General features: G+C 44.1%; 1 protein-coding gene across 1 annotated transcript in view; it reads left to right on the forward strand.

The window, feature by feature from the left end:
* The first annotated feature begins 3,959 nt into the window (after positions 1-3,959).
* The window catches only part of SPAG6 (sperm associated antigen 6), an 83,814-nt gene continuing 66,436 nt past the window's right edge, over positions 3,960-21,337 (forward strand). Inside the window, exons 1-2 of the mRNA XM_062211367.1 lie at positions 3,960-3,984; positions 4,076-4,171. Of these exons, the coding sequence (XP_062067351.1) occupies positions 3,960-3,984; positions 4,076-4,171 (121 nt within the window). The remainder of the gene's footprint in view (positions 3,985-4,075; positions 4,172-21,337) is intronic.

Here is a 21,337-nt window from a genome sequence, read left to right on the forward strand (position 1 = left end):
TGGAACTCGCGCGGGCCGACCAGCCGAGGCGCAGCCCCTGGAAGACCCGCACCCGAGGGATGCGTGGGTCGCGTCCAGCGCGGCCTGGGTGGCCTCGAGGGGTCGTTTCCTACGTGGCACCACCGGCCTTTGTGTCTCGCGTCGGGTGACAATAAAAAGTCTGCTCTGAGCGACTCCACAATGCTGACATTTCAGAGAGCTGGCGAGGTGTTGAGAGGGAGTGACAGGAGGCTTAGGGTTCCCCATCCGGTGATGCAGGCTGAGGTACAATTTTTAATTACTTAGGAAAACTCGCCTGAGTGTTTAAAAAGAAGATATTCCCGTCACTCACATAGCCGCCGCAAGCTCACCTTTTTTAAAATGTATGTTATTGCCTTTAAAAATGTTATGTACTTTAGATTTCTATGTTAAAAGCCTCAATTTTTAGTGTCAGTCATTTTGTGCTATATAGTGTCTTCTTTGGGGAGCGAAAATGTTCATATGCGGAATCCCATCAATCACAGCTTTCTTTGAAAGTGGAAAAGATGAGTGTAATTCCTGCACCTGGTAAATTCCTGGAGAGGAAGCCATGGCCAGCTGTATCTTACAGACTTTGGGACCAGCTAAAGCGCTGTCATCTTACTATTCTAATGGCCTTCACATTAAAAAGAAACAAAAACTGAGTTGACTTCAAAATTAGAGTGGAAAAGACAAGAGCAGGAGATAAGACTTAAAGCATGGATAGAAATATTCATGTCCTTCTTGATAGAAAAGTCCAAGTCTTCTACTGTGCTGACAAACTCAATGGCATGCCTGGATGTTCTGCCCAGACCTCAGCATGGAACACTGTTTTCCTAAAAAAGAGACAATGCCACCTTCAAGACAGTCACATTTGCGCCATCATTATAAATTACATTTCAGGTCCTCTAACTTGGTTATGCAGTATGTAATACCTTGTTTTTAATAAAAGTGTGTAAAAACGGAGTTATTTCAGTGATTTTAGATTTTGTCTTGGTAAAATGATTCCCAGAGCTTGAATGACTACATGCAGTTGCTAACTGAATGCCCTATTAAATGCTGATACATTTTAATTCTCTTTTGGAGTAGTAGATTTACTATCAGATAAAACTCAACTAATTTTTATTACAAACAAGCCTTTTATTACTTAAATGTTTTAGATAATCTCACCACAGCACCTACTTTACCCTAAACCCCATTTTGTTCCCTAAGCACTTACAGCGCCTCCAGCTATTACAGTCCTTAAAACAGTGACTAGTAGATGCTTGCTGACTGAATTAACACAGGCTGCAGTATATGCCAGTAGAGTGAGTAGATGTCCATCTCTTACTTGACACAATCTCATTAACAACATGTTTAGTACACATTGGTGTTTAATATGTATTTGCCTTGATTCACCTTAATAGCAGTTTTTGAAGTATAGCTGTTAACACCTACTTAGCATATATTACACTTTAACTTTTAAAATTCAGCCAACAGTTGGGGAAAAAAACATGTATACTGAAGTTAGCAAAGCTTTTTAGAATTTTTTATGTAGCAAAGGAGATCTGTAAAGAAAAACAGAAGACTTAAAAATTGGCTTGTATTTGCAGACTTTTGCAAAAGTAAAGAAGGAATTAAGTGAACAATTATTCTGAAGTAATACACTATAGCTTTTTACAAAAGGAGCCCCAAACTTCCAAGTAAGCATTTCATGGAAACACTTTTGCAAGTTGTTCAGATATTTCATGTCAATCAAATGTATTGTTTCAAGTGTCAAATACATTGTAGATCTCCAAAGTAGGCTGGCACTTACAGTCATGAGTTTAATAACACTTAAAAAAAAAATCCTGAAGTATTCTTTTGAATACTTTTTTCACTGCTTAACTATTAGGTTAGAGGTGTGTGTTTGTGTGATCTTGGGGTATTCAATTAATTTAGTAAAACAGTACTATTTTGTTTCAAGTTAGTAAGTTGAAAAATGTATCAGAAAATTTGGACTGGTTTTCTTGTCAGTAAAGTTAATGATTACCATATTTTATATTTGAATTACTAGTAATTTCACTTATGTATATCATGATCATTCCATATTACATTTTCCAATAAACTTTGAAGGCTTTTTAAAGAAAGCTAGAACAAAGAGCAGATATTAGCTTTTTAAATATTTCCATTTCAGATATGAAGTAAAGTAAATGTCCTATATTGTGTTTTTCCTCAGGAACAATAATAGAATTCAACTCACAGACATTGTTGAATTCAACTCAAAGACACTGTTAGTGACAAATACTGAGATTCTGTATTTTAAAATAATTAACATACCATTTGAACTTTCCAAAGTTTGTAGCATTCCCTATGTGGACTGTTTGATGTCTGTAGGTTTAGACCCCCCACCTCTATGCCCACAACTGAGCTCTTAACACTTTTAAAGTAGGAAATATATAGTATATAGTAAGACAATTGCTAGAAATGGCAGATACAGGAGCTTAGACTTTTGAGTTATTTAAGGACTGAAATCAAATATGAACCTTGTAGTGTTGAGGGGATTTTCTTCTCATGGTGCAAACAAGGAGCTGAAACAAATAACCATGGTTTACTTGCAATCTTAGTAATTTCCTCACTCTGTTTTCCCCTACTTCTCTAAATGGGAACATACAAACACTTGACAGGACCTGTTCCCTGGGGAAAATGTGGAGCTCACTGTGAACCTTAGGTTTAAAGTTCGGTAGATTTTGGCTTTTTCACTGGCTTCTGAACTACAGAAGCCAGACAGGTACCTTGCCCTGGGGGGGTATAAGAAACCTGTCTACATACACTTACTCTGCTTCCTGATTGCTGGCTCCTTCCCCAACTGTTTGGAGACCCACGTGGGATCAGGACTTCATCAGAGATCTCATGAGCGTTAAGGTGAGATCTAAGATTACTACAGAGAATCACTCCAAATATGACAGCCAGCCAGGTTTGCATGCTGTCTCCTCTTGAAGAAGATACCCAGGAGTTTCCTGTGCTGGTCCTGCCAAGCCACAGCTGTGACTTAGGTACCCACTCCACTGCTGGTGAATCACTGACGTTGACATTTGCCATTGGAACAGTCAGAATACGGCTTTCAAAGACGAGTTAGGAAACAGTGATAGACTACCTACTTCCATTTTGTTATAAGAAACTGAGTTGTTACCTAAGCTAGGGAAAAGTGGCTTCCCAGGTGAAGATTCTCTCTTCTGCAAATGGCATTCAGCTACCTAAGTGAAGGCTAAACTTAAAGACAAATACAAAAATGTGTCTTCAATTCACATGAAAGTGAGGAGACAGCAAACTAGCGGTACTTGGGGAAAAGACATGCAACGCAGAGCATGTGCCATACTGTGTCTTGCTCTGCTTCCAGGGTGTGCGCACACCAGAAACGCCATGCTTCAGCAACAATGCACCCGTGGGATCACACGCGTCACGTGCGAGATTCCGCTGGGCCGTCGGCGCTCGGACAGCTCGGCTGCTGCGGTTTGCTTTTCGCACCGCTAGCCCTTCACTCAGGCTCTGTTCGCACGTGGGGCTCTCCCCGCGCCCGGCCCGGCCCTCGGTGCAGTCGGGAAGCCACGCCGGCTGGGGTCGGTTTGCGCAGAACCCCGCACTCCTTGTGGACAACTGTACCACTCGCCCGCCCGGAGGGGCAGTGGCTCGGGCAGGTGCACAGAGCCCGCGGCCGTTGGGCGGGGTGGGCGCTCGCCCGGGCGGCCCCTGAGGACGGAGTTCCCCCGGGGCTGGCCGGGTTCTCGCCGCCCTGCGCGGGCGCCAGGGCACCGCGGCCGTGACGTCAGGCCCGGGACTGGCCGTTGCCACGAGACGGCCGTTTTGCTATCCCGTCGGTTGCGCGGGCGCCGCGTGTACACAGAAACGGATCCCGTCGGCGGCACAGGCGCAGCCGCGGGCGCGCCTTCCGCGGATTCCCACGACACCTGGGCTCAGAGGGGCCCAAGGCCGCGACGAGCGCCATGAGCCAGCGGCAGGTGTTTAACGGTAGGGCCGGGGGCGAGCGGCGCCCCGACGGGCGGGCGGCGGGCGGCGGGCCACGGCGCCGCCGCCGCTCCACAGGGTCTCTCTTCTGCAGTGTTCGAGCAGTACCAGAAAGCCCGCGTCCAGTTCGTGCAGATGGTAGCGGAGCTGGCGAACAAACCGCAGAACATCAAGATCCTGCAGAACGCGGGTGAGCTCTCGCCCTGATCCCCGTGGCTCGGTGCCCCGGCCTCGCCTGGCCCTTTGGACCCCGGGCACCCCCTGCGCCTCTGGCCTCGCCTCCCCCGCGTTCCCAATGCTCCACCTTGTCCCCGCTTCCGGCCGTCCGGCTCCCTCGCAGGCTGAGCTTTTGCGGGAGCCGCGGGATGGGGACGCGTGGACCGCGACTTAAGTTCCTCACCCTCTCCACCCGCAAAGGCGGAATCATAGGGATGAAGCCCCCAGACTGGTGAGAGGGGCCCAGTGTTCCCGACTTCCATCTTCACTGAAGTCTGGCGAGTGTCAGGTTGAAAGTCAAGGCTGTACGAATTGCCTGGAAGTCATTTTACGTAAATGAGAATCTACCCTAATCAGACCCATTTTATCCGGGTGCCAGTGCGCGTCACCCTGCCTTTGATCACCTTTTGAATTCTTCACAGCAAAGGAATTCCAGAGTGCTTTGCACACTATTTCTCGTCTTGCATTAATGGAAGAGGGATATGTTTGAATCTTTTCCAAGAAATTTAAAGTAGTTAAAAACCTGGCTTTGCCTAAATCCTTATGGTAACTCTCACTCCACTCTTCAGTCCGAACTCTTGGAGAAGAGAGAGGGATTCTCTTATCTGTGAACATAAACGGACAGAGACAATAATGGTTTTCTTTGTTTGATTAAGGATGATTCTGATACCATCTGAACTGCAAGGTAGCATTTTTATTACTGCTCTGTCATGAGAAGCCTTCAGTTTACAGAGTGTCGTGTTTAAAACTAATTTAGATTAACACAGAAAATAAAATTAAGAATAGTGACAGTGCAAGAATATTTGAAGAGAATGCTTACTGTATTTACTTTTTTTTTTTTTTTTGAGGGGAATTTCAACTGTACTTATGTGGTAATTTCTTTGGTCACTGGGGTTTTGGTGTTTATTTCTCCAGTATTTTCACTGGTGTATGTGTGTGAGGGGATGTTTAGCAAGGAGAAAGTGTATTTTATAGCCTCTAAAAAAGCTTTCCAGTTTGCAGTTGGACATAATTGTAGATTCACAAGCAGTTGTAAGAAATAATACAGAGGGATCCCAGGTACTCTCTATTCAGTGTCCCCCCACCCCCACCCCCAGCAGTGATAGCTTGCAAAAGTGTTGCATAATATCACAGCTGGGATGCTATTAATAAAAACTCATGGATCTTATGTAGGTTTCCCTAGTCTTCCTTGTGCAGCTTTGTGCTTGTTTTGTCCAACACAATTTTATGCCACATGTTTCACTCCCTCCACAGTCAAGAGGCAGCACACCTTCATCATCACAAGGAGCCCTTGTACTATCCTTTTATAACCACACCCAACTGCTGTCCCCAAGCCTGGCTGTTCTCTATTTCTAAAACGTCAATTCAAAATTGATCATTTTATTCTGTAATTTCTGTAATTATTTCTTGTGGATGAATTCTCTCCTCTCTCTCTCTCTCTCTCTCTCTCTCTCTCTCTCTCTCTCTGTGTGTGTGTGTGTGTGTGTATGTGTGGTATGTACACACTCAGAGTACCCAGAACAATACTGGCCTCACAGTGTTTCAGATATACAGGTTAGGTTTTTAGAGCACATCACATTTTTAAAATGCAGTTAATATTTAAATTTTTTCCCTGAGTCCTACTCAATGGCCTTTGTCAATGCACACAAACATTAGCTTTCTGGGCAATATGTATAATGACAAATTGAAACCTTATTTTTTAAATAGTAAAGTAATTGATATTTAAAATTTTTAATGCAGAAATATTGAAGTATACACAACACTTATGATATAGGAGTACCAGTTTTAGTAGAATAGGGACAGGTTACCTTTTCCATGAGAATACAATGTAGAGTATACCATGGAATTTAAGGCTAAGTGATCATCATAGTTTAAATTACTGATGACATTTTACACTTATATTCTGGCTTATGAAAGAATGAAATGCAAAAGGAATATGACTGTTTTAAAATTATTTGCACTCTGACTGCTATCTTAATGCATACTAAGATTTTCCTTTTCCTGAATAGCTTAATTTATTTCATAGTATCTAGACTCAATTCAAGTATTCCTTTAGTAATTTTTAATATAATATCCTTGAACTGAACATTCCACTATATTTTTCCTTTTAATTAAAAAGCAACCTGTAAGCTTTGTTATGAATACTTTTCTTTATTAATAGTCATTAACTCATAATCATTCAATTGGTTTATTCTTTTTTAAAATTTACCATGGACTTCAGCTTTTTTCTGGTAAGTGTCCTCATTTTGTTAACATAACATACAAAAGCCCTGAACTCTTGACTTACTGTTTCTTCTTCCCCACCTGCCCCATTTACTGTGTAAGTAAATGTATATAATAGATTTAAGATAATGTGGAAAGTATTTTCCATCTAGACATCATGATCAAAGCAATAATTCCCTTGCTAAGAATTTTTGAGCTCATTTTTGAGAAAGGAATATTAAAGGTAAATATTGTCAATAGAATTTTTTCATGTTAAAGTTCTGATCTTTTCCATTGTGCTCTTGATGTGCTAATGAGAGAATTTGTCTTAAATGTCCAAAGTAATTAACAAGGCAAACGAAGTGTTGCAAGATCTCTTCTTCAGAGTATTTGGAAAAGAACGAGTTTGATTTCTAATCAAAATTGTTAGTAGACACACTGTGTACAGTGTTTATAACCTGTAGTTTTTTTTAAAAAATTGAGCTTTTAGTCCTTTAAAATCAGTAAAATACTTATAAAACATTAAAAAGTTAATGTTTGTTATCAAATCTTTTGTGAATCCTCAAACCATGTATGTTGAGCCATTACATCTTGCAACTATTTAAAAATGAATTTTGATGCTTCCCCTCTCTGAATAATCAGTAACACATGACTGTAATAGTAGAGATAATAATTGTAGCTTCTACCAATTGTAAATGTTCAGCAATTGGAGCTGATTGGTTAGTTATAAAATATAAGAAGCATTTTGTGGAATATTGGAATACCAGGCCACTCTTTGGTCTATTTAGGAGGTCTTCTGAAATAATCTAACAAAAGCTCCAAGAAAGCTATTTTTAAATTGCTTAGCTACATAAACTTCTTCTGAGCCTACTATTTATACCTGTGGGGTAAAGTTTTAAAAATGTTATTCTATGATACTTTATATATAACTATAGTAACATAGTAAATAAAACATGGCAAATCAGTAGTTATGCACATTTTCAGAAGAATAGGAATAAAGAAGTTTAGATAATGGCTTAAATTTGTATGTGTGCAGAAAGCTAATTTGCAATTTAGGGCAATTTAGTGAGTTCAGAATTCAAGAAGATAAGTAATATATGTTGTTGACATAAAATGATTTTACATCATATGTGTCTGGAGCAGAGTGAAAGTCTTCAGATAAACTAGTACCTTAATGTGCTGTGAGAAGGAAGAGCCCTTAGGAAGCATGTATAATGTATTTAAAACTCTCTTGGTGTACATATATGTGCCATGTTTCTCTTACAAAACCTGCGGTCTCAAAGGGTATTGAAACTGAAAGGAAAATTGCAAAATGACTTCAAAAACTGTAACCATTCATGCTATTTAAGTTTGACATATTTTGTTGATATAAAAGGAGTCTTAGAGTTGTGAATGTGGAGGCTAATTAACTCAAAACATTGACCTTTTTTAAAAGATAGGGATAGAGAGATTTGTTACATATGCTTAAGTGGAAAATACACTAGGGAGCTACAGAAATTCTGAACTTGTATGCACCTAACAGTGTGTCCTACAAATGATAGAGTGTTCCGAATTTTGTGTTCCCAACCACTGTTTCTACATGGACTTTTATTTTATTTTTTTAAAGATTTATTTGTTGGGGCCAGTGTTGTAGCATAGTGTTGTAGTGCCGTTTTAATATTTTAAAACTTTACCTCACAGCCTGTGACATAGGCACCTATATGAGCGGTTCAAGACCTAGCTGCTCCACTTCCAACCCAGCTCTCTGCTAATGTGCCTGGGAAGTAGAAGATGGCCCAAATGCTCAGGCCCCTGTCACTCATGTGAGAGACAAACTTGGAATTCCTGGTTCCTGACTTTGGCCTGGCTCAGCCCCAGCAGTTGCAGCCATTTGGGGAGCGAACCAGTGGATGGAAGATATCTCTGTCTTTCTGTGTCTCTCACACCCTCTTTCTCTGTAATTCTGCCTTTTAAATACATAAAAATAAATCTTAAAAAAAGAAAAAAAAAACAACTGAGTAAGGGCTAAGATCTGATTTTTTTTTTTAAATGGATAATTAAAAAAATTCAAGTTACAGATGAGCCCATAAGAAGGTGGGGCTTAGAAATGGCAACTTTTGGAGCCAGTGCTGTGACATAGCAGGTAAAGCTGCCACCTGCAGTGCCGGCATCCCATATGGGCACTAGTTTGAGTCTTGGCTGCTCCATTTTTGATCCAGCTATCTGCTATGGCCTGGGAAAGCAGTAGAAGATGGCTCAAGTCCTTGGGCCCTGGCACTCACATGGGAGACCTGGAAGAAGCTCCTGGCTCCTGGCTTTTGGCTTCAGATTGGCACAGCTCCAGCCATTGCAGCCAACTGGAGAGTGAACCTGTGGATGGAAGATCCACCCCCCACCCCACCCCCCGCCTCTCCTTCTCTCTCTGTGTAACTTTTTCAAATAAATAAATAAACCTTGAAGAAATGGCAACTTTTGTGGATTCAATTTTAATGTTACAGATTAAATTTTTGATTTTTTTCCCCAAAAGCTTTAGGAAAGTTGCTTAAGTATACCTTAATTCCACTTCACAGCTGAAGGTTGCTTTGGGGCCTTTGCCCTTCTGCCTGGAAATTTTTCTTATACTTCTTTGCCTAAGTAGTTTCCATTCATTCTTTTTTATTTACATATTTGAGAAGCAGGGAGGGAGACAGAGAGAGAGAGAGAGAGAGAGAGAGAACATGCTTCCATCTACTGATTCAGCCTCCCAGTGGCCTTCCAATGGCTAGAGACAGACCAGACAGAATTCAAGAGCCAAGAACTCAGTGCAAGTCTCCCACGTGGGTGGCAGGGATCCAACCACTTGAGCCATTACCTGCAACCTTCCAGAGTGTGTAATAGCAGGAAGCTAGAATCAGAAACAGAGCAGGGACTCAAACCCAGTCTCTCCATTCTGATAAAAAATGTGGGTGTTGTAACTGCCAGGCTATGGCTCCCTGCAGTAAGTTGTCTTGATTTATGCTGCCCTTGCTCTGATTATTTCTTTCTTACCACAACTGTATTTAGTTTTTGTTTCTCCTTCTCTAACTTTAAATTCCATGCCTACCACAATGTTAAGCAAAGAGTAGATATTCAAGATGTTTAAGTAAAATGAAGAAACAACAAATTGTTTATCTAAGTGCACATCTTTTTAAAAAAATTTATTTGAAAGAATTTTTGAGAGAGAGAAGGAGAGATACAGAGAGATCTTCCATTCACTGGTTCACTCCCCAGATAGCCACAATGGCCAGGGCTGGGTCAAGACAAAACCAGGGGCCAGTGGTTTCATCCAGTCTCCTATGTGGGCAGCAGGGGTTCAAACATCCTTTGGTGCCATCCTTTGATGCTTTTCTCAGGCCATAGGCAGGGAGCTGGATCAGAAGTGGAGCAACTGGGACTTGAACTGGCTTTCATATGGGATGCCGGCCTTGTAGGCAGCAGCTTAACCTGTTACACCACAACAGCAGTTCTGTAAGTGTACATCTTTTAAAAAAATTAGATATGACTCAGGCCTTTCTTAGACATAGAGAGTGTTGGATAATTGTCCTCACCACAAAGTGAGTTAGTGACCAAACTGGAACTAGAACCTCCTTGTTAGTTTCTGCTTTCTCTTGTGTTCTTTCTACTTTACCTTATAGAAATTAGTAAAGAATTTCTAGATGATTCTGGGAGTTCCTAATAAATCTTGATGTTAACTGGTGAAACAATAGGTGGTTTGTTTTTGTTTTTTTAGATTTGTTTATTTGAAAGGCAGAGTTACAGAGAGGCAGAGAGAAAGAGAGGTTTTCCATCCATTGTTTCACTCCTCAAATGGCCACAATAGCCAGAGCTGGGCCAGGCTGAAGCCAGGAGCCAGGAGCTTCTTCCAGGTCTCCCACACAGGTGCAGGGGCCCGAGGGCTTGGGCCATCTTCTACTGCTTTCCCAGGCCATAGTAGAGAGCTGGATCTGAAGTGAAGCAGCCAGGACTGGAACTGGCACTCATATGGGATGGAGGCACTGCAGGCAGCAATCTTACATGCAACACTACAGTGTTGACCCCAGGCCCCATCTGTTTAGGTCTTTTAAAAGTATTTATTTACTTATTTATTTATTGAAAGACAGAGGGAGAGCGAGAGCGAGAGAGAGAGAGATCTTCCATCTTCTGATTCATTCCCCAAATAGCTACAATGGCCAGGACTGGGCCAGGCCAAAGCCAGGAGCCTGGAACTCCATCTGGGTCTCCCACATGGGTGGCAGGGGCCCAAGTACTTAGGCCATCTTCAGCTGCCTTCACAGGCACATTAGCAGGAAGCTGGATCAGAAGTGGAGCAGCCAAGGCTCAAAATGCTACTCCAGTCTGGGATGCTGGATGTTGGTTTAACCTTGCGTACCACAGCACCAGCCTCCATTCAGGTCTCTGAACACCAGTGGCTGTCCAACAATTGCGAAACTCGATGACCCTTGAGGTCTCCTTGTGGACCATCATGGCAGTTGGAGTGGAGGCCAGATATGGAGAACTAACCTTAACTGAAAAATTCCTGGCGGTCAGAGGGTCTGGGAGTAGTATTTAGGGGTTAGCTGGATTCAGAGTCTCGAGGACCGTTTAGATCTCCTCTAACTCCAGAGAAAAGTCTTTCCAAACGAAGAGCACTTGAAAAGCACCCAAAAGTCTGCAATGCATTGGAAGGTGAGGAGCAAGGTAGTACTTGAGAGAGAGCTGTGGGACTGAGGTCCTGTCTGCATCAAGGAGAGTTTAGAGCCCAGAGCAGTCAGCTGCCTTATGAGTCCATGATGCCCTGGGCCTTTGAAATGAACTAGAGCACAGTGAAGCGGGAGGTACTCCATAAATGTGCTTTCCACTTAATCGTGCTTTTTTTTTTTTTAAAGATTTCTTTATTTATTCAAAAGTCAGAGTTACACAGAGAGAGGAGAGGCAGAGAGAGAGAGAGAGAGAGGGTTTTCATTCGATGGTTCACTCCCCAAAAGGCTGAAACAGCTGGAGCTACGCCGATCTGAAGCCAGGAACCAGGAGTCTCTTCCAGGTCTCCCACATGGGTTCAGGGGCCCAAGGACTAGGGCCATCTTCTAGTGCTTTCCCAGGCTATAGCAGAGAGCTGGATTGGAAGTGGAGCAGCCAGGTCTCGAACCAGCGCCCACATGGGATGCCAGCACTTCAGGCCAGGGCGTTAAGCCGGCCCCTAATCATGCTTTGTGTGAAGTGCTTTTCCTGTTCACTGGAAGCAGAATTCAGGACTTCAGCTGAGTAGTTGTGCTGGCCCTAGGAGAAACTCAGGGCTACATTTAAAAAAATTTTTTTTTCTTGCATTGCAGAGGAGGATGGCCTGTGGGAATGCAGGTCCGACTGCCCTAATATCCAAAGTGAAATATTGGTTTTGCCATATACTTTAGGTTTTCTATCTTAAGATAGAAATGGCTCTACTTTAAATTTATTGTATATTTGGCTCTCTTAAAACTCTAGCTGAAGGCCGGCGCCATGGCTCACTTGGCTAATCCTCCACCTGCGGAGCCGGCACCCCGGGTTCTAGTCCCAGTTGGGGCACCGGATTCTGTCCCGGTTGCTCCTCTTCCAGTCCAGCTCTCTGCTGTGGCCCAGGAGGGCAGTGGAGGATGGCACAAGTGCTTGGGTCCCTGCACCTGCCTGGGAGACCGGGAGGAAGTACCCGGCTCCTGGATTCAGATCGGTGCAGCGCCAGCCGTACTGGCCATTAGGGGAGTGAACCAATGGAAGGAAGACCTTTCTTTCTGTCTCTCTCTCTCACTGTCTAACTCTGCCTGGCAAAAAACCAACCAAACAAACAAAAACAAAAACAAATACCTCTAGCTGAAAACAAATATTTGTGTGCATGTGTACACATGTGTCTCTCCAGAGGAAATGGGATGCTGGCATCACCGATGGTGGCTTTAACACCTGCACCACAATGCCGACCTCCAGGTGGAATGATTTCCACCCACTCTTCTAAATATTTCAAGTCCTATTTGGACAAATTAGAATAACTATTTTAATGTATGCATGGATATTAGATTATATTAGTTCTTCAGTTCTTTTTATTTATTTGAAAGGCAGAGCAACAGAGAAAGAGAGGGACAGAGAGAGAGATCTTATCTGTTGGTTAACCCTGGAAATGATCCAACAGCCAGGGCTCATCCAAGCTGATGCCAGGGACTCCATCTTGGTTTCGCACATTAGTGGCCGAGATTTAACTGCTCGAGCCATCCATCATCTGCTGCCTCCCAAGGTGCACTGGGAGGGAGTTGAATTGGGAGTAGAGGCAGAGAGGTGGTACTCAACCCCAGAAACTCCAGTATGAGATGTGTGGGTCTAGGCAGTGGTTTAACTAACTGCATCACAATACTTGCCTAAATTTTTCAGTCTTTGTAGACTGAGTGTAATAATATGCCTTTTTAAAAACTGAAGTTGGCCGGCGCCATGGCTCAACAGGCTAATCCTCCGCCTTGCGGCGCCGGCACACCGGGTTCTAGTCCCGGTCGGGGCACCGATCCTGTCCCGGTTGCCCCTCTTCCAGGCCAGCTCTCTGCTGTGGCCAGGGAGTGCAGTGGAGGATGGCCCAAGTGTTTGGGCTCTGCACCCCATGGGAGACCAGGAGAAGCACCTGGCTCCTGCCATCAGATCAGCGTGGTGCGCCGGCCGCAGCGCGCCAACCGCGGCGGCCATTGGAGGGTGAACCAACGGCAAAAGGAAGACCTTTCTCTCTGTCTCTCTCTCACTGTCCACTCTGCCTCAAAAAAAAAAAAAAAAAAAAAACTGAAGTTTTTTTTTAAATAGACATTTAAGTTTTCCCACTTTCTTTTAATTTATCATTGAAGACATTATCTATTTTCTTAGTTTTTTAAATATAAAGATACATTTGCCTATTCAACAATTTTTTTTTTTTTTTTTTGCCAGGCAGAGTTAGACAGTGAGAGAGAGACAGACAGAGAAAGGTCTTCCTTTTTCCGTTGGTTCACCCCTAAGTGGCTGCTATGGCTGGTGCGCTGCACCAATCTGAAGCCAGGATCCAGGTGGCTTCCTCCTGGTCTCCCATGCGGGTGCAGGGCCCAAGGACCTGGGCCATCCTCCACTGCCTTCCCAGGCCACAGCAGAGAGCTGGACTAGAAGAGGAGCAATCAGGACAGAATCCGGTGCCCCAACTGGGACTAGAACCCGGGGTGCCGGCTCTGCAGGTGGAGGATTAGCCTAGTGAGCCATGGCGCCGGCCTCAACAAATATTTATTAACTATTATTTGTCAAATGAATTGGTAGATAATAAAACTTCAGGGAAAACACTGATTTTTCCTCCTTTTTAAAAAATAATTTTTATTTTACTTTAGACAGAGAGAGAGACCCACCCACTGTTTCACTCCCTAAACACTGTGAACAGCAGGAACCTAATCATTTGGGCCATCACCCATCAATGGCTGCCTCCCAGGGTCCACATTAGCAAAAAGCTGGAATCAAGAGTGTAGCCAGCACTAGAACCCAGGCACTCTGATAGTGGGATGTGGGTGTCCCAACTCATATCTTAACTCTCAGACTATATATATATATTTTTTATATATATTATATATATATATAATATATATATATTTTTTTTTGACAGGCAAAGGGGATAGTGAGAGAGAGAGACAGAGAGGAAGGTCTTCCTTTTTGCCGTTGGTTCACCCTTCAATGGCCGCTGCGGCCGGTGCATCTCGCTGATCCGAAGCCAGGAGCCAGGTGCTTCTCCTGGTCTCCCGTGCGGGTGCAGGGCCCAAGGACTTGGGCCATCCTCCACTGCCTTCCCGGGCCATAGCAGAGAGCTGGCCTGGAAGAGGGGCAACCGGGATAGAATCCGGCGCCCCAACCGGGACTAGAACCCAGTGTGCCGGCGCCGCAAGGCGGAGGATTAGCCTGTTAAGCTACGGCGCTGGCCTCAGACTATATTTTGTCCCGATTCTACTTCCTTTTATTTCACAAAAGTATCTTCATTTTTACTTTTGCTGCCAGGAAACTCAATACTATGTTCAGAGCTCAACTGTAGCAACTACCCTTAACCCATGTTTCTGAAATAGTTATTAGCTTGCCTCCTCAATATATGGCTCTTATTATTATAAATAATTATGTTTGTATGTGCATTTTTAGAGTAATCTACATTAAAGTTTTTAGAATAGGTAAAATATGAAAAAAATATTCATTCTATCTGAAGATAGATTTTTTAAAAATTTATTTGACAGAGTTATAGGCAGAGAGAGAGAGAGAGAGAGAAAGGTCTTCCTTCCATTGGTTCATTCCCCAAATGGCCACAACAGCCAGAGCTGCACCTATCCGAAGCCAGGAGCTAGGTGCTTCCTCCTGGTCTCCCATGTGGGTGTAGGGCCCAAGCACTTGGGCCATCCTCCACTGCCTTCCTGGGCCACAGCAGAGAGCTGGACTGGAAGAGGAGCAACCAGGACTAGAAACTGGTGCCCATATGGGATGCTGGTGCCGCAGGTGGAGGATTAGCCAAGTGAGCCACGGTGCTGGCCCTGAAGATAGGTTTTTTTGAACTGCATTTCTTTTGAATGTTTTCTCTTCAGATTTTATCCAGGAAACTTCTTGGGGCAGATAATTCTTTGAGTACTGTCCTAGTTCCTCTCTGTGCTGCCCATTTATAGATAGTCCAGTCTTCCACAGACAGATAGATGTGATAGAAATACTGTAAAAGAGAAAACACAATAGAAAAGAAAGACTAATTCAAAATTTGTGCCTCTCTAAACTTTCCAATGAAAATGGAATTATATCTGTGTGGAATGATTTTAGGCGAGTGCGCAGTTTATTGTTTATTATTTTTTGAGACCTAATCTTACTAGTTTCTTATTCTTTTTTTTTTTTTTTAAGATTTATTTATTTATTTGAAAGTCAGAGTTACAGAGAAGGAAAGCCAGAGGCAGAGAGAGTGAGAGATCTTCCATCTGCTGGTTCACTTCTCAGATGGCTGCAATGGCCAGGGCTGGGCCAGGCCAAAGCCAGGAGCCGGGTCTCCCATGTGAGTATAGGGGCCCAAGCACTGCTGGATCAGAAGTGGAGCAGCCAAGACTGGAACTGACGCCCCCACAGGGTGCTGGAGCTGCAGGAGGTGGCTTTACCTGCCCACGCCACAGCGCCGGCCCCAGATTTGTCCTTAAACGTTATTTTTTGACTGGACTCGGATTTTAGAAGCAGCAGTGCTCACAGAGGACAGCCTCTGTCTCTTGACAGGCAGCTCCTGGCATTTTTCTCTGGTCTCCTCTGTTCTCTCAGCCAAACGTTTAGCACATCCTCCAGCCTCTTCCTCAGTCGTCCGTCCAGGTGTCTCAGAACAACAGGCCTGCGTTTGTGCTGCAGGACACTTGAAGTAACGAGGCGTTGAGCCGGGGCTGCCCTGGGCCTGGGTTCCTTACCTTCTCTGTTCAAGTCTGCAGATTCTTCCGACTCTTTTTAGGACTCTAGGCCACGAAGCATTGTACTTTCAGTCAGTCCAGGAATTAATCAATCAATCTCTCGCTCGCTCTCTCAACAATATCCGAGTTCAGGACACTCACATGGGCGTCCACATTGCAGCCCCGACACGGATCGGCACGCTCTCTCTGCAGCCCGCCTTGCTCTGTAACAGGCCCGGCCTGTCCTGAGCGGCAGGCGGACCCGGCAGAGGGTCACGCCCCCTTGCTTCACGGGAAACCTGCCTTGTGCCCCCTACCACGGATCTGGACCGCATCACCCTTCCACTCTTCAGCCGCACGGCAGTGGCCGTGCCCTTCTCGTCAAATGCACGAGATCCTCGCTCGTCAGTGAGCCCTGGCAGCCAGTGGCTGGGAAAGGGCGACTCAGCTTCACCTTGAAGCCGCCGGTGGCCCGTGAGGTGCCGGGAAGGAGAGGCCCGACTTCCGGGGTGGGCAGGCGCCTCGTTTAGCCGAAGTGTGAGGGAACAAAAATCAACGCCAGTCAAAAATAAATGTCAGGGTTGTTCACTCTAAAGGAGCTAAGAGTGACTGACGCCATGTGAGAGAAAGCCGCGTGAGTCCAGAGTTTTAGCTGATGTTTCAGTGTGGCCAGTGTTGGTGTCCAGCAAAGAGAACCACGGAATGGCTTTTGGGGGAGGCAGAAACCCTCTGCTGACGCCTTTTCCGGTCGCTACCCTGAAGGTGGGGAAGAAGGTAACACCAGTGCCCGGTGTGATCCCAGGGACTCTCCAGCAGTCTCACTCCAGAGCAGTGCGGACCGTAGAGAGGCAGAAGTCTGAACACACTCCCGTTCTCCAGGCCGTCTGTCTGGATCGTCTGGGAGGAATCCTGGTCCTGCTCCCCAAGTGCCTGTCAGGTTAGTGTTGGGATAGCTTCAGTCCCCTTGGCTGGTTCATCCTTGCTGCTGGCCTGGATACAGTGCTGTGTGTGATTTTTGCTAATCACTTTGAAGAGTTTTCCCTTGGCATTCCCTTTAACCCCGCTAGGAACGCCGATATCCTCCAGAGCAGACGGAGGGAACGACTTCCTTGAGATTATCTTCAGTTATCTTTAGTGACTTTTAGTTATTGCGAGATGAGCACACGCCTGGTTTAGCACAAGTGTAAGAGAACAATTTAAATGGCCCGTTTGAGTTCCTTAAAACTTTTTTTTTTTTTTTTTTTTTTTTTTTTTTGACAGGCAGAGGGGATAGTGAGAGAGACAGGGAGAAAGGTCTTCCTTTTTGCCGATGGTTCACCCTTCAATGGCCGCTGCGGCCGGCGCACCACGCTGATCCAAAGCCAGGAGCCAGGTGCTTCTCCTGGTCTCCCATGCGGGTGCAGGGCCCAAGGTCTTGGGCCATCCTCCACTGCACTCCCTGGCCACAGCAGAGAGCTGGCCTGGAAGAGGGGCAACCGGAATAGAATCCGGGGCCCCGACCGGGACTAGAACCCAGTGTGCCAGTGCCGCAAGGCGGAGGATTAGCCTGTTAAGCCACAGCGCCAGCCAAGTTCCTTAAAACTTTATGAGTTTATGGTTAACAGTCTGTGCTATCCATATATTTGGCTTCTTATTCCAAAAAAAAAAAAATGCATTTGAACATAATGTCATCCACTTTGTTTTTATTCTAACTAATTTACCTGAAAGTAGAGAAAATGCACATTAATTTTCACAGTTGGTTCGTTCAACATTGAGGAAACATGTGTTGAGTATCCAAGGACCACATGAATGCTTTGATGCTGATCCTGATACTGATCATGCAAAAAGAACAGGATGGTCTCTGCCCTTTCTGCCCTTGAGGAGCTTATTTGCTAATGGGGAGAAATGTGAATATTTATTTGAAGGGCACCAAACTCAAAATTTGGGAATGAGGGGTGGTGGGCCAGGAGAGCATACAGGAGGAGGTGGTGGTACATGTGTTACATTGCCTAGAAGTGAGCTGGAGGGAACCACATTCAGGCGGAGAGAGCATGACATGTAAAGGCACAGACACAAGAGAAAGGTGTCATGGATGGAACAGCCAGTGTTTCCGTGTGGCTGGAGCTGGGAGTAATAGGGCAATGCAGAGGAGAGCTGGTTGTGGCTGCAGAAGGAAGCCGGCCAGATTACGAAGGACTTGATGTGAAGTTAGGGCTTCTCCTGAAACTGGCGGAGAACCATCGAGGATTTTAATCAGGGGAATGATTGGATCCATTTAGAAAGATGATGTCAACAACAGGTGGAGAAAAGAATGGAGGAGGTTAAAACCGGGTCAGGAAGCCTGAGCGTTCATTTTTATTGCAGCAATTATGCTGGATAAGAGACAGTAAAGAGGTGAAGTCTGTAGGAGAAGGGGTGGGATTAGGAGAGATGAGTGTGCCGACTCTCAGGCTTCTAACTTCTTGGACACAGAGAGTCATTAACAGAGAAAGCGATATGGCAGTGTCACTGTTTCACAAAGTTGAGACTGAAGTGTGCTTGGGGTAGCCCCATGTCAGTGACTATGATAAGTAGTTTGAATGTAGGAAGCTGGAGATCAGGAGAGAAACCTTACCTGGAAAAAATGGTCTGAACATGTGGAACCTGCAAGTTCGTTTGCAAATGATCCTAACAGCTTATTTCACATTTCCTTGTGTAACTATAAACTTGTAAGTCCCAATCATTTTATCTGGTGTATAATATAAGTTGAACTTAACATAAATTTTGTGATCTATATTTTCACTCAGTTTGAAAACTCACAGACAATAGTAGCTGTGATCTTGTCAAGAGTCAGCTGTACTGGAAAAAAAATGAGTGAAATTTTGATTTAACACAGTAATCGCAGAAGGCAAGTATGGTAGTGTTAATATTAGAATAATGTGAATTCAATGGATTATAGCATTTAGGATTCAGTCCAAACCTGGCACATAGGCCAGTTTTCATCAGTAGGTGGGCTGTGAGTGACAGCAGGGAGGAGAAACTGGAGAGGGCGACTCTGAAGCTAGAAAGAGTAAATCCTACTTCAGAGGACTGAAGTGAAGGTGAAATGGGTCCACATCTGTACATTTCTTAGGGAAGTTCCTGACAGGTGGGCAACCTAGCAGATAAACATTTGTTAAATAAAGAAGTACATTTGTAATGAGCTTCTTTGCCTTCCAGCAGAGTTGCTGGCTGCCCAGTCAGTCCTTTACTCACAGACTGAATTACCACTGATCACCCAACAGCTTAAATTGTGATCGACTCATAATTGTGACAGTGAAAAAACATTTCACAGAAAACAAGGCAAATAGATATGCAATGCTAAAATTTGTGATTTCCTTATCAAATGTGGAATCATGGCCAGAGGATACAATCAATGAAGCCCACCAAGGCCTGAAAATTCTTATTCTGAAAAAGGCAAGGGAGGAACACAGCTATGTTCAAGTGAAAACATTGGTATGTTCCTACCAATGAAGGAAGTGAGAACATGTTATATACAGTTCATGGGTTTTGTGAAACTTGCTTCAGTAAAAATATAGTCATATGAATGGAAGAATCCTTGTAGAACTAGAAATGTAAAATTTGAGTAAGGCTGATAAGTGTGATTACAATCAGGCTGTAGCAGAAGAACAGGCAATGCTGGAAGTAACAGTCAAGTGGGTGGTAGTTTCCTTGCCAAGACCGCGGTGCTTAAATAAAGGCCAGCTGTATATTCAGAATCTGCTAGGTAACTTGAGAAATAGGAAAGTTTAAAATACAAGCTCTGTTCTAGAGATGTTTATGACGTTACCGAGGACATAAGGGCATTTATTCACATAAAACAAACCAGAGAACCACATAGCATGCTGTCAAGGACGGCTGCCATGTTTGCACAACTTCACGGGTGCAGTTTACATCACGATCCATAGGAATGACATCCCCTTGATTAGTGCAGTGCACAGACAGCATAGCCATACATGGCAGACTTGCGGTTTTTCAGTCTTCATTTTAATTTATTCACTTCCCTGAGAGTAAGTGTGGCAAACTTCCAAGCTTCCCAATGGCTTCCCATTCCACTTAGAATAATATCACAAGATCTTCATGTGGCCCACAGCCAATTTGATCTGGCCCTTAACCAACCTTTCTGGGTTTATCTCTTGCCACATCAGCCCTCTCACTTTATGTCTCAGGCCAGTATAAATTTATTGAGGTTTCTTCCACAGTTTGCAGCAAGCATCTGTTGTCCAAACCAGAAACATGGGAGTATTCCTGATTCCTCCCTCTCGGTAATAAACAGTTTGTCTTCTAGATATCTCCTTAGACCATTCACTTCTTCCCTTCTCTTTGGTCAGTACCATTCTCTCCAGGTTCTCTTCATATCTGGCTCGGTTCCTACATCAGCTCCCTCTGTGGTCTGCCAGCCTCCAGCCTTTGCCCTGGTCGCCCTTCCTCCCCACTGTAACCAGTGCTCCTTCTTTACAAACTGCAGGTTTGATCTGCTCACTGCACTGACACTAATGCTCAAATAAAGTTCAGAATACTAGAAACAGCTTCCTGGGCACCTCAGGACTGTTGTCTGTAAATCTCATTGTCTCCTGGGCACCTCAGGACTGTTGTCTCTGTAAATCTCATTGTCTCCTGCCTCCCCGCGTGCAGTCCAGTCGCACTGCCATCTTGTCATGTCAAATGCTTTTCGCTTCCGAGCTTTGTATACATTCCTTCTGGTTGGAATACTCTCCAATCCTTCCCCTCTCTACCTGCTCCAGTATTTTCAACAGGCACCCAGCCTGAGAGCCTTCAGACATTGGATGTCACTTCTGTGTTCCTCAAAGCCCGAGTTCAATGTTCAGTTGTGGATTTGCTGAGACCCTGAACGTCTACGTTGCATACATTGTGTGTTGGGGTTATCTCTCACAGTCCTTTTATGAATTACTTAAGGTCAAAGACCATTGTGGTCAACACTTTGTAGATTCTTAATAGATATTTCATGAGTGAAGTATTCACTCTACACTAATTCTAAAATATGTGGTTAATAAAAGACTCTATATGGGACTGTGAAACTTATATTTCTGCATTACAATAGGAAGTATTTATTAATGGGACATTTGCTAATAATGTGTTAATAAAAACATAGTCAACTTAAGAGACTGATTACCTTAGTTCTTTAATTTTGCAAGACCTTGATGGCATTTTATTTATTTATTTGATGGTGTTTGCTTTGTCCCAAGTAACCTTCTTAGCATTTTAGAAATTTTAACTTTTCATTCTCACAACCTGATGCATAGCCCTAGTATTTGTCACCATTTTACACAAGCAGAAACTAGAGCATAGAGGTGTTAAGAACCTTGCTGAGGACCTACAGCTAGGAAGTGGCAGAGCCCAGATTCCAGACCAGTCAGTCTCCCTCTAGATTCTAGATTCAGTAACTACCTCATCTGTTGCCTCTCAACATAGGAAGTAATATACCAAGGAGGGCAAGATTCTCCTTCTATTTTTTTTTTAATTTACTTATTTATTTGAAAGGCAGAGTTACAGAGAAGCAAAGGCAGAGGCAGAGAGAGAAAGAGAGAGAGAGAGAGAGGTCTTCCATC

This window comes from Lepus europaeus, chromosome 14 (assembly GCF_033115175.1).
Source record: "Lepus europaeus isolate LE1 chromosome 14, mLepTim1.pri, whole genome shotgun sequence".
NCBI lineage: Eukaryota > Metazoa > Chordata > Mammalia > Lagomorpha > Leporidae > Lepus > Lepus europaeus.